Source organism: Trichosurus vulpecula, chromosome 2 (assembly GCF_011100635.1).
Source record: "Trichosurus vulpecula isolate mTriVul1 chromosome 2, mTriVul1.pri, whole genome shotgun sequence".
Lineage (NCBI taxonomy): Eukaryota > Metazoa > Chordata > Mammalia > Diprotodontia > Phalangeridae > Trichosurus > Trichosurus vulpecula.
In genome coordinates this window covers 394,293,696-394,307,492 of record NC_050574.1, presented here as the reverse complement: position 1 = coordinate 394,307,492, position 13,797 = coordinate 394,293,696, and the positions used below count along the sequence as shown (strand labels likewise).

General features: G+C 34.7%; 1 protein-coding gene across 1 annotated transcript in view; it reads right to left on the bottom strand.

Annotated features, from left to right (window-relative positions):
* Positions 1–8,738: 8,738 nt before the first annotated feature.
* Positions 8,739–13,797, bottom strand: part of NIPA1 (NIPA magnesium transporter 1) — a 56,470-nt gene continuing 51,411 nt past the window's right edge. The window contains exon 5 of the mRNA XM_036745447.1: positions 8,739–10,112. Within this exon, the coding sequence (XP_036601342.1) occupies positions 9,601–10,112 (512 nt within the window). The 3' untranslated portion in view covers positions 8,739–9,600. The remainder of the gene's footprint in view (positions 10,113–13,797) is intronic.

The following is a 13,797-nucleotide window of genomic DNA, read 5'->3' as shown; positions in this document are numbered from 1 at the left end:
TTCCTTCATCTGACCTGACTAAAGAGATCAACAAAAATAATGTAATTGTGATTTCATATGTCCATATACTATATAGAAAGGTATAAAATATTAGTGCTTAATGTTATTTGTAATATATTTAATATCTGTGGGACCAACTGGAATTTTACTCTATGTTAATATTCTAAAGCAACATCAGATAGCAAGAAAAACAAGACATATTTATGGAGTTATTTTTAGAAGTCTATTAAGTTTTTTTTATTTCCCTGGGATTTAATTGCATTTTTGTAGAAAGGGAAATTTTGCCTTTGGGATTACCAGCTGCTTTCTCTTTTTCCCCTTTAAAAATATTATTTTTGTTTCAAATTTTGATAAATCCCTTTTTGTTAGTAAATGTGGACTTTATTGTTCTTAACTTTTTAAAAATTGTAATCTATGTTTTAATGCCAATTTTATTTTTTATGTTATCTCTAAGCAAATATTTACATGCCTTTTTCTATCTTTCGATATAGAATAGAAACACACGAAATCTTAACCACGTTATTATTTTTGTTAATCATTAGTTTAGATTTCCTTTTCTAGAGTTTGTAGGTGTCTTTACTTGGGGCTGTTTGTTGATGAATTTGTTTAGGTTTTGTTTTTAAGTGGATTACTCTGTTTTCAAATAATATAATTTTGTTTAGAGGATATATAATTTGGGGATCCAATATTTTGAGATTTTTGTATCATTTTTGTCAAACTTTGACAGTTTTCCTGATTATTTGAAAAGTCTAATTCATTTAAGTTCTTATTTTGTGGAACTGTAGAATTTTGTCTTTATAATTATGTAATTTTACAATTTTATGCTATGGTATATCATATTTAAAATTTCCTTGTTGATATCCTGTGCGTTCTGCTTGCCACATATAAGTAGTTTTTATCCTCTTTTCATTTTCTTAATTATATCTTTGCATTGCACATCTAACTTTTTTTATAAGAAATTTGCATTGGTTCTTCAATTTTGTTGAGTCTTTTTGTCCAAGCTTAATTTGTTGTTACTGCTTCTGATTTTTAATTTAGTAGATATCATTTTGCCATATTCTCAAATGTTCCTTCATTTCTTTTTTTTTTTACATATACAGCCCTCTTCACTGAATTTAACATTATTAAACAATCTAGTTTATCATTTAGCACTTATGCCATCACATCATTTATGATTCACTATGATCTTCAAGGGGATTTTGTCCCTTAGGTGTTTAATATATCAATATTTCTTTATTGGATCACATTTTAAAAAGAATCCTTTTACTTGGGTAGCTATTCTGGTATGGGTATAATAGTACAAAGGGCAAATCTTAAACACGAAACTAGTTGCTGCTGATATATGGGAAGCTTTAGTCAGGTCTAGGATGACAACGGAGCTAGGCCCTCCCAATAAGGGTTGTAGAGGTGGATGCAGAACACTTACTAAGTACTTGTGGAAGAAATTTCTAAAAGATAGCATTATTTAAAAAATAACCACATGACGAGAAAACATATCCTATCTATGGGATATACCTGTAGCAGTGTCTCTGCCCCAGGCTGCTTTGGCAAGGGTGGAAAATGGGCTCAGAAGTCTGGACAGGACTTGGAGGCTCAGCCAGTCAGAAATGGTGGTGCCTCTTGTAGGACTGGGCAGTAGCTTGGGACCACCTGAGCCACTGTCTCGTTCTGCCGTGGAAAAATTATACAGGTTCACCCCCGGCACCCACCCTATCTCGGACCCTGGTCAGGGACTGCTTAGGTTGTATGAGTGGTAGGAGGAGAGGGAAAGGTAGGCTGCACAATATGATTCCCCATTAATTTGGGGGTTGGAGAGAGAAATTCTTGAGATGCATTCACAGTCCAGGATAGAAAGGGACAGTAGGGGATGACCCTATGCATAGCGAGGTGTTGGGATGAGAGAAAAATTTCTCAGACTGGAGCCTGCCTGTAGGTGATGGTAGGAAATGATATGGGAACATATCAGAAACCTTTAAACCTTAAACCGACACAGACATCAAGGTAGGGTGATAGAGGTAGATGGCCCCTGTGTGGGGAGCCTTGGTGGGGCGGGGTGGGGGGAGGGAGGCAATAGATCTGAGTGGATCTTCCACATTCCAGTAGCTGTAGCAGCATCAACCATCCTTAGTTTTCTACTTGGCCCTTCCAAGGGTTCTGTTTTTCTCTCCCCCTCTCCTCAAACACCCTGTCCCTCTCAGTTTTTTCCTTTTTCCTCCTTCCTTTTTGATGGGATAGGGAGAGGGTTGGACTGGGTTTTTATGCCTGTGAGGGATTTAGAAGCACTTGGATTCTTTCCATTTTCTTGTTTTCAAGGAAGTTTGATGACAGAATTTAGAGCTAGAAGGAAGCTTAGAGAACATCTTGAGACATTTATTTTTACAGATGAGGAAACTGAGGCTCAGAGGGACTATGGGATTTACTGAAGGTCACAAATCCGACAAACAGAAAAGCTAGATTGTGGGACACAAAATCTAGGGCTCTTGTCACTACTCCATGATTTCCCTTCTAATTATCTGACCATTGTGTAATATTTCTCAATTTGGGTATTCTTTTTTCCTCCCTGTAAATCCTGGAAAATGTTAGTTTTCTGTAATGTGTTAGTAAGAAGGGAAAGAAGAGAGTCGTATCATAGTCACCCAGCTATGGTAGTAGTGGGAAAGAAGGAAAAGGTAATTAGGGGTTAAGCATTTCTGTATCCACAACAGATGCATAGTCTGGCACCTGGCCTGTATCTGAAGCCTTTCCAGTTTGGTGGGATCTGTCATGACTTGAATTTCATGCCGCTCACACAATCTTTGAGAACATAGAGTTTGCATATAGGATGATCAGAGAGCTGGAAGAAACCTCAGAGGCCATCTAGTCCAACCAACAGGCAAAGAAACTGAGGCTCAGAGAGCTTAAGGAGTTTGTTCAAGTTCACACAAGTAGTTTATCATTTGAGGAGCATTTGAACCCAGGTCCTCTGACTCCAGAACCATGAATCTTTCTACTATACCACACTAACCCTATGAATAACACAGGTGCCAAGACTTTTTAAAAATTTAATTTAGTGATTCCATGAAGGTTTAGCCCAAAGAACAAATGAATCTATTTGTTCCAATCTCATTCTCTAGAATCAATGGTATAATATGTTTATATGTAAAAATGACTTGTGAGATAGGATAGACACTTAAAAGCTGCACCACTCACCTTTAGCTTTTAAAAATATACAATATAAAATAGTCCTAACATATCAAAATAAGCACTATTGTTCTTTGGCACCAGAATGGAGTTGTCATTATATGGTCCTGAAATGCACACTTTAGTGGTTCAATCCTCTCCTGTACAATTCAGACAGAAATTGAACACCTGAATGACCTCCTTGCACACAGAGATACAAAATCCAGAATACTGATCTTTACAATGAGAATTTCTGGCAAAGACTTAAGGTAATTTAAATCCTGTACCTATAGAAAAACTTCAAGCACGCAAAAAACAACAACAAAATAAATGTCAGCTAGAAATGTTATTTTATTTTAAAACACATTACAGGATAATAAATATGTTATTGGAAAACTTAGTAAATAGCCTTTTATAATTTACATGAGGGAACTACAACATGCCAAGACTATCCTTAAAAAGCAAAAGATAAGCAAGAATTCTTAGTCATTAACAAATGTATATACAGTATTTGGAGGTTAATAAAATAGGTCTTTTTGATCTCCCTTGATGCAACCACACTAAAATAACATTTATGTAACCAAATGTAATTATGCCTTTTTATATTCTAGACTACCCCCGCCCCATTCATGTTTTACATTCCAATTTTCAGGAAGACAATATTGTAATTTTTAAAAATCACACTCGGGAAGTTACTGTGCAAACAGCATCCGTTTTCCCCCAAAGTGTAAACCATCTACATTGGAAAGTATTAGATCTATAATTTCTGAGTTACAAAATAAGATAATCTCCATTTTTCATTGTTATACTTTGGCACTAGTAATTTAGGAAGTTCGGACATTTTACTTCAGTGAATGCAAAATACATCAGAAATGTGTGGGAGCAGTGAACACTGTGCTCCAGGATATCAAAGAGTTAATTATAAAGATTGAACTCCTTGAAGGCAGGACGTTAAGCATAATTAATTACAAATTTTTTCTAACAGGAAATTTCAACTTTTTTTGCAGGTTATAAATTCTCTAAAGAATCTAGGTAGATTTCAAAAGCCTATAAAGACCTCTGTTTAAGTTAGAAGTTCAGAGTGGTTCATCATGCAAACAAAACCTGAACTTTCAGTGCAGCTGTTTTTTTTTGTTTTTATAAGTCTGGTTTTTTTTTTTCTTTACCTTGAGTGTCTTAACAGGATAGTATAAAATCTAACTTTTTTGAAAAAAAAAAAAAAGGAAAATTAAAGCTTCCTATTTTTACATAAACTTAATCCAGTATTTCTTTTCCTTTCTCAGTGCTCAAAATTACTCTATTACAAATCAATTATGTTAGGAGGCATTGTTTGTCAAGTTGCAGTTTGATTTTGTCAGTTAGTACAGTGTTTTTACCTATAGTTATCAAAATACTGAATATGTGAATCAAGCCTCAAAACAACTTATGTGAAGAATTATCCCCATTTGACGGATGGGAACCTGAGGCACAGAGGTTGGTTAACTTTCGTAGGGCTGCACAAGTCACTGGCATAAAAGAGAAAAAAAGAACAAAAATACTCAAATAAACTGAGTTCTCTACTCTAACCCCTCAGCTATACTGCTTCTCACACCAGTGATATCAATGAAAAGATATATGTTCTGCTGTAGAAATTTTGATTGTTATATGGAAACCCAAGTTTTTCACATGTAATTTAATTTGTTTTAAAAGACAGGAGTTTGTGTTGCTTTAGTAATATGCCAGGAGTTTATATGAAAAAAAAAACAACCTCGAATATTATTAGGCCAATTATTTCTATTCATATTCATCCTTATCTTTTCATATACACAATGGAGAAACAATAATCTAGCTTTATTTATAAAGCTCAGCTACACTAAAGAATACACCCTAAAGACTAATCCACAGTAAAAGCAACATAGTTTACATCTAAGGAATATAAAATAGGTCGAGGTATATTATACCATCAACTCTCTTATCATGAGACAATGTTCCATTTACAAATTCTGAATCTTTTTTTCTTTTGGATTCAGAACTGATACAACTCTTGCCCTTAAATATGAATATAAATAAACCCTAAAATAATCAAAGATTGCATTTCCAAAGGGAGGAAGACTAAGTGTTAGGAGTCAATAATATACTTTTACTCCCTGAGATGGCAGGCCATGAAGAGTAGATCTAAATCTGCTTGGTGAGTAAATTACTTTCTGAGTATCAGGTACTTTGGGAAGTTCAGTCACTCCTTTCATGATAGCAATTCACGGTAGTTAAAGTTCGTTAAACTGAATTCAGATAACAGATATCAAAAGGCTTGCATCTCTAAAGAAACACACTTCTTTCCTTCTCTGCTTTTGTGAAAATCATTTTAGATACTGACAAAGAAAGCCATCAAAGCCCATTTACCCTTAGTGAGTAGACACCCTCCCCCAGAAAACAATATGAATATTTTTACAGCCTGGAGTTTGACCTTATTAAATGGTAATAAAGTTGCCTTGGAACTAATATATCTCGAAAGTACTTAAGTACTCAGAAGTACTTAACTTTTACTCAGAAAGTAATTTATCCATCTGGCAGGACCTATCCATTATTTATTAAGTGTTTACCTGTTGTGGGATAAAGAAGATGAAAACAGCACGTTTTAATAGTGACATCTTATACCAGAAAACAGATATAGGATCACGGAATGGAAATAACACTGCTAAAGAAAAGAGTAAGACTGCTTGGATGAAAAAAGAGAAGTGAGCCACAAATACAGCACAGAAAAATGAAGGCGAAAGATAGGCTTGATAAGTGGGAACTACAAGAATATTGCTTATTGCTGAACCAATAACAAAACATATATTTCATTATCATTCTACTCTGAAAAGGCTGTGGTTACAGTGCAAGTGATGAAAAAGGCCACTAGAAAATCATGGATTCCTTCCCGAAGGCTCTAGATTTTGTATTTCCCATTGTTGTCTACATGAGTATTTGGCAGTTAGCAGGCTGCCTTTTCTCTATAAAAAGGAAGCGGAAAATGAAGAAAACTGTTTTGGTGTGGCCTATCAGCTTGGGGTCTGAAGAAGGATTCATCATGGTCCTAACATTTCATAGAAAAGCAGGGTTTTAAAAAAAGGTCAAAAACATAAAATTAAGATGAGGGAACAAGGCACCATCCAGGCAGGAGGACAATTGTCCCTTTAAATATATGTCAGTATGAAATCTAAACATTCTAATCTAATTATAACTTCAGACGAAAACTTTGAAGATGCTCAGGAGGTGAAAGAGGTCTTTGTGAGGATACATTGGTAACTTTGTGGTTTTCATTTTTATAAAAGGGAAAACGAGATAAAATATATCATGGTGCTACAACTTATCATCCCACTTCCCTCTGGTATATCTCCAATTTATACTGTCTCTATCTTATAGGTAAGTAGTTTCCATGTTATTTTCTCAGTAAGAATAAGAGAGCCTTGAAAAAGCAGGGGCTATTTTTTTTTGGCCTTTCTTTGTGTCCTCGGTGCATAGGAGAGTGACTGGCACTTAGGAGGGGCCTAATAAATACTTGTTGAATTTATTTGATTTTGAAGCTACATTTTAAAAAATGTGTTTTCTTCCCAAATGATAATAAAAGAGAAAGTACTGAAATGATGCTTATTTCTATTTGCTTCTGGAAAGACTCACCTCTGAGACTGCCCTATTTTCCTTTACCTGTTCCATAAGTCTTAATTAAAATGAATATAGTTATATCCATTTTCCCATTCTATTTCTAAATTTCAATTTTAAATTAACAATGTATAGGAGATGCTAGAAATCAGATGTTATTTGCTCTGTGCTAAGTTTCAAGCTCACCTGATAGTTTATTTTCTTTAACATGACAGTATTTCTAAAGGACTAGTCATATTAATTTTGTATGATTTGGCCAAGGAGGAGTAGATCTCTGCTGATAAGGTACTTTTAGTATAAACTAGGATTTAAACCCTCTCTGGATCAGGGGCATGCTGGAGAATGTGGGGAGTCTGCTTAGGATTAGTCTGGTACCTAAATATAGGCAGCTGTTTGGCGGAAACTTCAAATATTCTATTTTTATTTTGGCATTCAGTCTTGCACAAAATCTCAGGAAATGATATTCGAACTGTTATTCCTAAACCATGATATTTATATTTCTTGAGTAAAATATGATAAAGTACACTAAATTTTAGATGCTTCTTCATTCCTCAGATACCAGGTTTGACAAAGAAGAAAGGATTTCTATGCCACACATGAAAATCCCCCTCAAATTATGGTTGTACCATAATGGGAAGATATTCTGTGCTTCACAGTAGTGAAAATATATTACCAATATGACCTGTTCTGAAAATTGGACACAGGAAATCATTGATTAGGGTTTGCATTGCTAAATATTTTGTGCTAAGTCACCATCCCCTTCTAAAAGTTAAATAAAATATCCCTTAATAGAAATTGAGCTTTTATAGTAGGTCAGTTAACAGTAACAAAGTAAGATTTATAACTTTTTAAAAGAGCCATCACAATGTTTGTGTCTTTACTCACAAATTACTTCCATAAAATATAGCTCCTATTTTAACAATTTTTTTCTTTACATTAAATACTAGTCTAATTTTATTTATTTTCTCTGCATCAAGTTCCCTACAATTTCATAGCCCTGTTAATCAACAGGACTTTTCACTTCACATTTTTGAATTTTATATTCTTTACCATTTACAGGTAACTTTGACTCTTTTTAGGCACCACTGGTTTTGCCTTAGGAAGAATCCCCGCAGCCAGAAGTTAATAATAACTACTTTTCTTTATCTTCACTCTCCATTTTCCATATATCTTTGTTTAATTAAAATTTCAGACAATGATACAAGTCATATTTTGCTTGGATTTCTGTCAATGTTTTGGTTTATTTCCTTTAGCATTACTAAGTACAGAATAGTAACCATAATCAATATACTGGCATAATGAAGTGCTAATTTGCAAAGTCCAAGGAATGAAAAGTTAGGAGAGTAAGAACGTTCTACTATATTGGACAACAGACCCACTCGGATGTAGTCATCAGTTCTTGCTATGAACTCTTCAGAAAATTTCTGTTGCAAATGCTCTAACCATCTTCTTTCCCAATTTATAGAAATTAGCTTTAGCTTATCTTTTGTCATTCTCCTAGAGTTCTTTGTTTCAAGGAACTCAATCTCTGTGGTTATTCATGGTTTTCTCTCTCTTCTGAAAGCATTAGAAGCTAGCAGATAAGGAGTTATTTCTGAAAAGCCAGTTAGTCAAGATCTACACATTTCTTCCTGAAAGAAATCATTAACCTACAGAATCAAAGGACTTAAGGCTCAAATTTGGAACTGATATCCATTACATAAGCTGAATTGTAAAGGGAGATGACCATATGTACCCGGTTGTCTTCAGTCTGATGGTAGCTACATACTAAAGAAATCCAAATAGCTTTGAAGTGGTCTTAGCCTTGACTACTTTCCCAGAAACTACTGCTTTTTTTCTGGATGACTTATGCATTTAGAATCTGAGAACGTTCAAAGGAACTATATTATTTTAATTTATGTAATGTTATTTTTTAAAAAAAAAAAGTTTTTTTTTTCATTAGCTCAGTCAAATTAAGGGGTATTTTTAAAAGGCAAAGGCACTGAAACATTTAAATTCTTGACATCTATTGCATACAAACCAGCACATAATTTCTTTATTTCTTTTCTTTTCTCATCATTTCTTTCCTTCTTTTCTTTGCCTCTTCCCTCCCCAATGTTTGCCATTAATTGCTCTTGGAGACCTACTTTTTAAAAAGAAGATTTTAAATTAATTTTAGTGGTTATCTTTTATTTGAATAAATACCTGAATTTTACGTCAGAGACACATACATAATCCAGAAAGAAAAATGTGGAAGTGGTCACTAAACCGCTGGATTTCAAGCCTATGGTCCAATGAGCATTTTGCGTCCTTTTCCAATTTAAGTATCTAACAAATGAGAACATTCGGCATCGTAAGAAGAAAAGGGAGCACCATCTCTTTTTTTCTATTTTAATTGGATTTTAAACTTTTTTTTTTAAAGGAAATGACATTCTTGAAAGCTTTCTGGTTAATGACAATGAAAAACAGAAGACTGGTCAACAGAAAAGTGTGATGCCTAGACTGCCACTCCACAATGCTGAATGAGAAACCTCAGACGTTTTGAGAGGGATTTAATTTTCAGGGGAGGCAGTGAATCAGTCTCTATGCTGTTTCAACTCTTGGCCCTTCTGCTGACAGTAGCCACTGATAGTGCTGATGAATGCCATATGTAGTGGTGATTTTAGGGATATGGACATTTGTTCACTAGGAATTTGACAGAGGCCACCTATTAATTCCACCAACAACTCAAACATCTCAGATGTTTACACATTTCGGTCTCTGCAAACCTAGGTCAAATTCAGACCAGTAACCATATCCCGCTACTGGTTCCCTGAGCCACCCAATACCTATAAATATACTTTAATCAGTTTTCATGTTAGGTTTATTCATCTCCCCAAGGTTGAAATTGAACTCTTTGAAGACTTGTATAAGGACAATGCCAATGGAAACAGTAGTGAATCCACACGCCATTCCCAAGAAATCTACCAGTCCTACATTACTCCATTCCCGAAAGAGAATTGCTGAGGCCAACAAGACCAAAGTGGTAAATACAACATAATAGATGGCCCCAAATACAGATGAATCAAAGCACTCAAGTGCTTTATTAATATACCGAAATTGAATGATGATGCTACAACCAAGTACAGCTAAAAGGACCAGACAAAGGTATAGGGCTCTTTGACTTGACGGGTTATTATGAAAGATATCTTGAGCAGCTAGCCCAATTCCTTTAGTGCTTGGTACAGTGAAACTCCCCAACAATGAGCAAATACTGATGTACACCATGATATTGGTAGGTCCATGGGCTGGTGCTATCCAAAAGATGAGAAGCAGCAGCATGAGGAGCACTATGCACAGGTAGCCAACAAACACTGAAAAACAAATAACACATTGTTAATTAAAGGGAAAAAATAAAATATTAAAGAATCACATAACACATTTTAAAAAAATGATAAAAGCAAACATCACAAATCAGCAAAGTATGACATTGTGATATTAACTACTCTTTAATCTACTCTCATTAGACTGTAGTATGTATAATCCCCTAACCAGATTAATTAATTTTTTTGTTAAGTTTCTCCCTTTCTGTTATATTCTGTTCCCGTGTCATTTCTTGCCTTAATGGACCTATGATACCATCAGTAGTTCCTCTACCATCATACCCTTGCAATGTCTTCTCTTTCCATAAAATTTTCTTCTTGTCTTCTCATAAATCCTTCATTGGGAAGCTACCCTAACCCTAGAACCAATTCCCTTTGGTAATATATGTCCCTGTGGTATACAAATGTACCACTTGGGCTGACCATCTGTCATCTCTTAGTCTCAATAGCTGACTGGTCCCTTTCTTATTTTAATCACACATATCCTCAGCAATTATCTTTTATACTGCTTCTCATGCATAATCCATGTTTGATAAGATGCTACAGCCTGACACACACTAGGTTTCTGTCCATTAACCTTGAAAGTGGCATTTTAACCTTTGATATAATAGGATTCAATTATTCACAGTCATTTGTCAGCAGTATATTAGTATTAGAGAGTCTTTTATCACCAGTCTGTGATCACTGAAATCATTATGCAATTTCCCAAATGATCTCTAACCACAAACTTCTCAATTCTTGACTTACCTCATTAGTCATCTGCTGGTCACAATATAGACCATCACATTTGGATACCAACCTCTCTTGCCACAGATGTATTATCATAGGGAGAAGAGTGAAATTTATAAGAGTAGTTGAACTCAATCAAGTATTTATAGAAGAAAAGCCATTTAGTAAAAATATAGTAGAAATTAAAGAGGCAGCTGGTGGTACAATGGATAGATCACTGGGCCCAGAGTCAGAAAGATCTGAGTTCAAATGCGGCCTCAGACACTTACTAGCTGTGGGATCCTGGGCAAGTCATTTAACCTCTGTTTGCCTCAGTTTTATCAACTGTAAAAATGGGGATAACAACAGTATCCACCTCATACAGTTACCATTTGTTGAAACATTTGTTAAAAAACCCAAACCAAACCAAACAAAATGCTTAGCATAGTGGGAGACACTGTACAAAAACTTGTTCCCCTTCCCTTTTCAATTCCCATCTATGGCATACATTAGCAGATGGCCTAATTCAACAGACCGCCCATTCAGCTACATATCATCAAGAGTAACATAGCTTTTTTTCCCCAAAAAATGGATGGTTAAGACCTTTTTCTTACTTATTACTATGGATCACTGAACAGACTGCATAGTAGCAGAGCTCAATATAACTAATACAATGCTACATGTGAACAGAAACAACCAGAGAACTTCTCTAGTAATAATTTATCCTTTTGTTCGCATCTAATGGAAGATAAATGTCATACCAGAGAATATCTGTAGTGAATACATCTTTCTATATCAACACTTTGATTGATGTCAATACTCAATGTATTACTGAACAATGATCTCAGTAGATATCTCAATCTTAGAGATTTGCAAGATAATGATGTATACATGATGAACATTTTCTGTGGATGTGCGAGGATGTATTTTTTATCTAATTCAAATACTTCTCTGAAATCACACATGGAGGGAAATAAGATATTTTTGTCACATAGTCAGTTGATATGATTATATAAATGTAGTTTATAAATGTATTCCTATTTCCCCCTCATTTTTTTTATCAAAAATATCCTTGTGGCAATTATGACTCATTTTATAGGTAAGGGAAAACTTCTCTAGATATAGGCTGTCCAATGTAGCTGCTTTTTAAAAAAGCACCACCTATGATACTTTATATCATTTTGTAATCTTTATATTTGAGTTCAAGAGAATCTATCCTATAGCGCTACACAGGCTCAAGCAGGAGTTTCTTCTATTGCGTTCAACTCCTCTTACAAATTTCACACTTCTCTTTACGATAACAATCTGTTACAAGAGGGTATCCAAATGTGATGATCTATATTGTGACCAATGAGAATCAAATAGGGAGAGGAAGTAGTATAAGTTCAATGGTATAGGGAATTTCCAAATAAGGACACTCTCTTTATTCCAAGCAGGTTGGCACTTTCTTTGTCACTTGGTAGAGAGCTTCCAAGAACACTAAGAGGCTAAGGGACTTATCCAGGGTTACACAGCCAGCTGTATCAGAGGTTGCACGTGAGCCCAGGTCTTCCTGGCTCTGAGGTCAGTACTCTACAATGTCTCTTGCCAGTGAAAATAGATCACTGTAAAATGAGTTAGCAGATCAATCCCTTGTCTTCTTTTATCCTTCTGGTTACAGACACATTTACGATAATTTGACTTCCTTAAACATATCAATGGCTGAAACCTCTACCGTTACTTTTTTCCACATTAAAAAATCACTTAGATCATCAGATTTCCTGGCACGGGAATTACTCAAGGCCAAGATGAACCTACCAAGGCTAAAGCTAAGATCAGTTTCTAAAGCTAGGCCCAACATGGACTGTCTTTTGAGAATGAAAATAAGATAACAAATGCTCTCATAAAAAGGAGACTTGCCAAGTCAGTGCTTAAACACTAAAAGTTGATGCCGTTTGATAAACAGTGAGAGGCCAGAAGAGAAAGGAAGAGATGAGAAGTAGAGTTATAAATTGGATTTCTAGATAGATGACTGACTCAAAAACCAGAAGTGATAGCAAAACTCGTTATATTAGGGATCAAATTCACTTAAAGCAGTCCATAGAAAAGGCAGAATCATTTCCTACAGAAAAAAGCCAGTTCTGAAAGCTCTGAGCACAGGTATAGCAAATAAGTGTTTTTCTGGAAGCAACTCTAAACATTTTTTTTCCCCAGAAGCCTTTTTCTTTTTTTTATTTCTTTGGAGCATAGATCTAGTAATGGTCATAGGGTACATGCAGTATAGGAACTCTGGGGCCATGATCCCAAACTGTCCAGAATGGCTGTACCAGTGACAATTTTGTTTTCTCTTTGAATATGCTCATTTCCTCAATTTCTTTTTTGTCATATTGCTATGACTATTATTTCAAACACTACATCAAATAACAATGTGATAATAAACTTCCTTGCTTTACCCCTAATGTTGCTGGAAAGTCTTCTAGTTTATCCCTATTCCATATAATGCTGGATCCTGGTTGTATATAGATACTGCTCAGTTGTAAGAGAAACAGTCCATTTATTGTGATATTTCTAGTTTGTTTTTTTTTAACAGAAATGAATGTTGTATGTTGTGAAATAATTTTTGTGGATCTACTAATGTAATCGTGTGATTTTTGTTGTTATTATTAATATCCTTCATAATAACAACAAAAATTGAACGTAATATTGAACCAACCTTATGTTAGTACAAATCCAATCTGATAATAGTGTATAATCTTTGTGTTATGTTGTTGTCCTCTCCTTTTAAATATTTTATTTAAAAATTTTTTATCAATATGTTCATTAGACATATTAATTTGTAATCTTATTTCCAGAGTCTGACTCCCCCTGATTTAGGTCCTAGAACCAATTTTATATCATAGAAAAAATGTGATAGGACTTTTCTTTTTTCCCTTCAGGTTATGTATGTTTAGAATTATTTTTTTTTAATGATGAAATCCATTTGTAAATT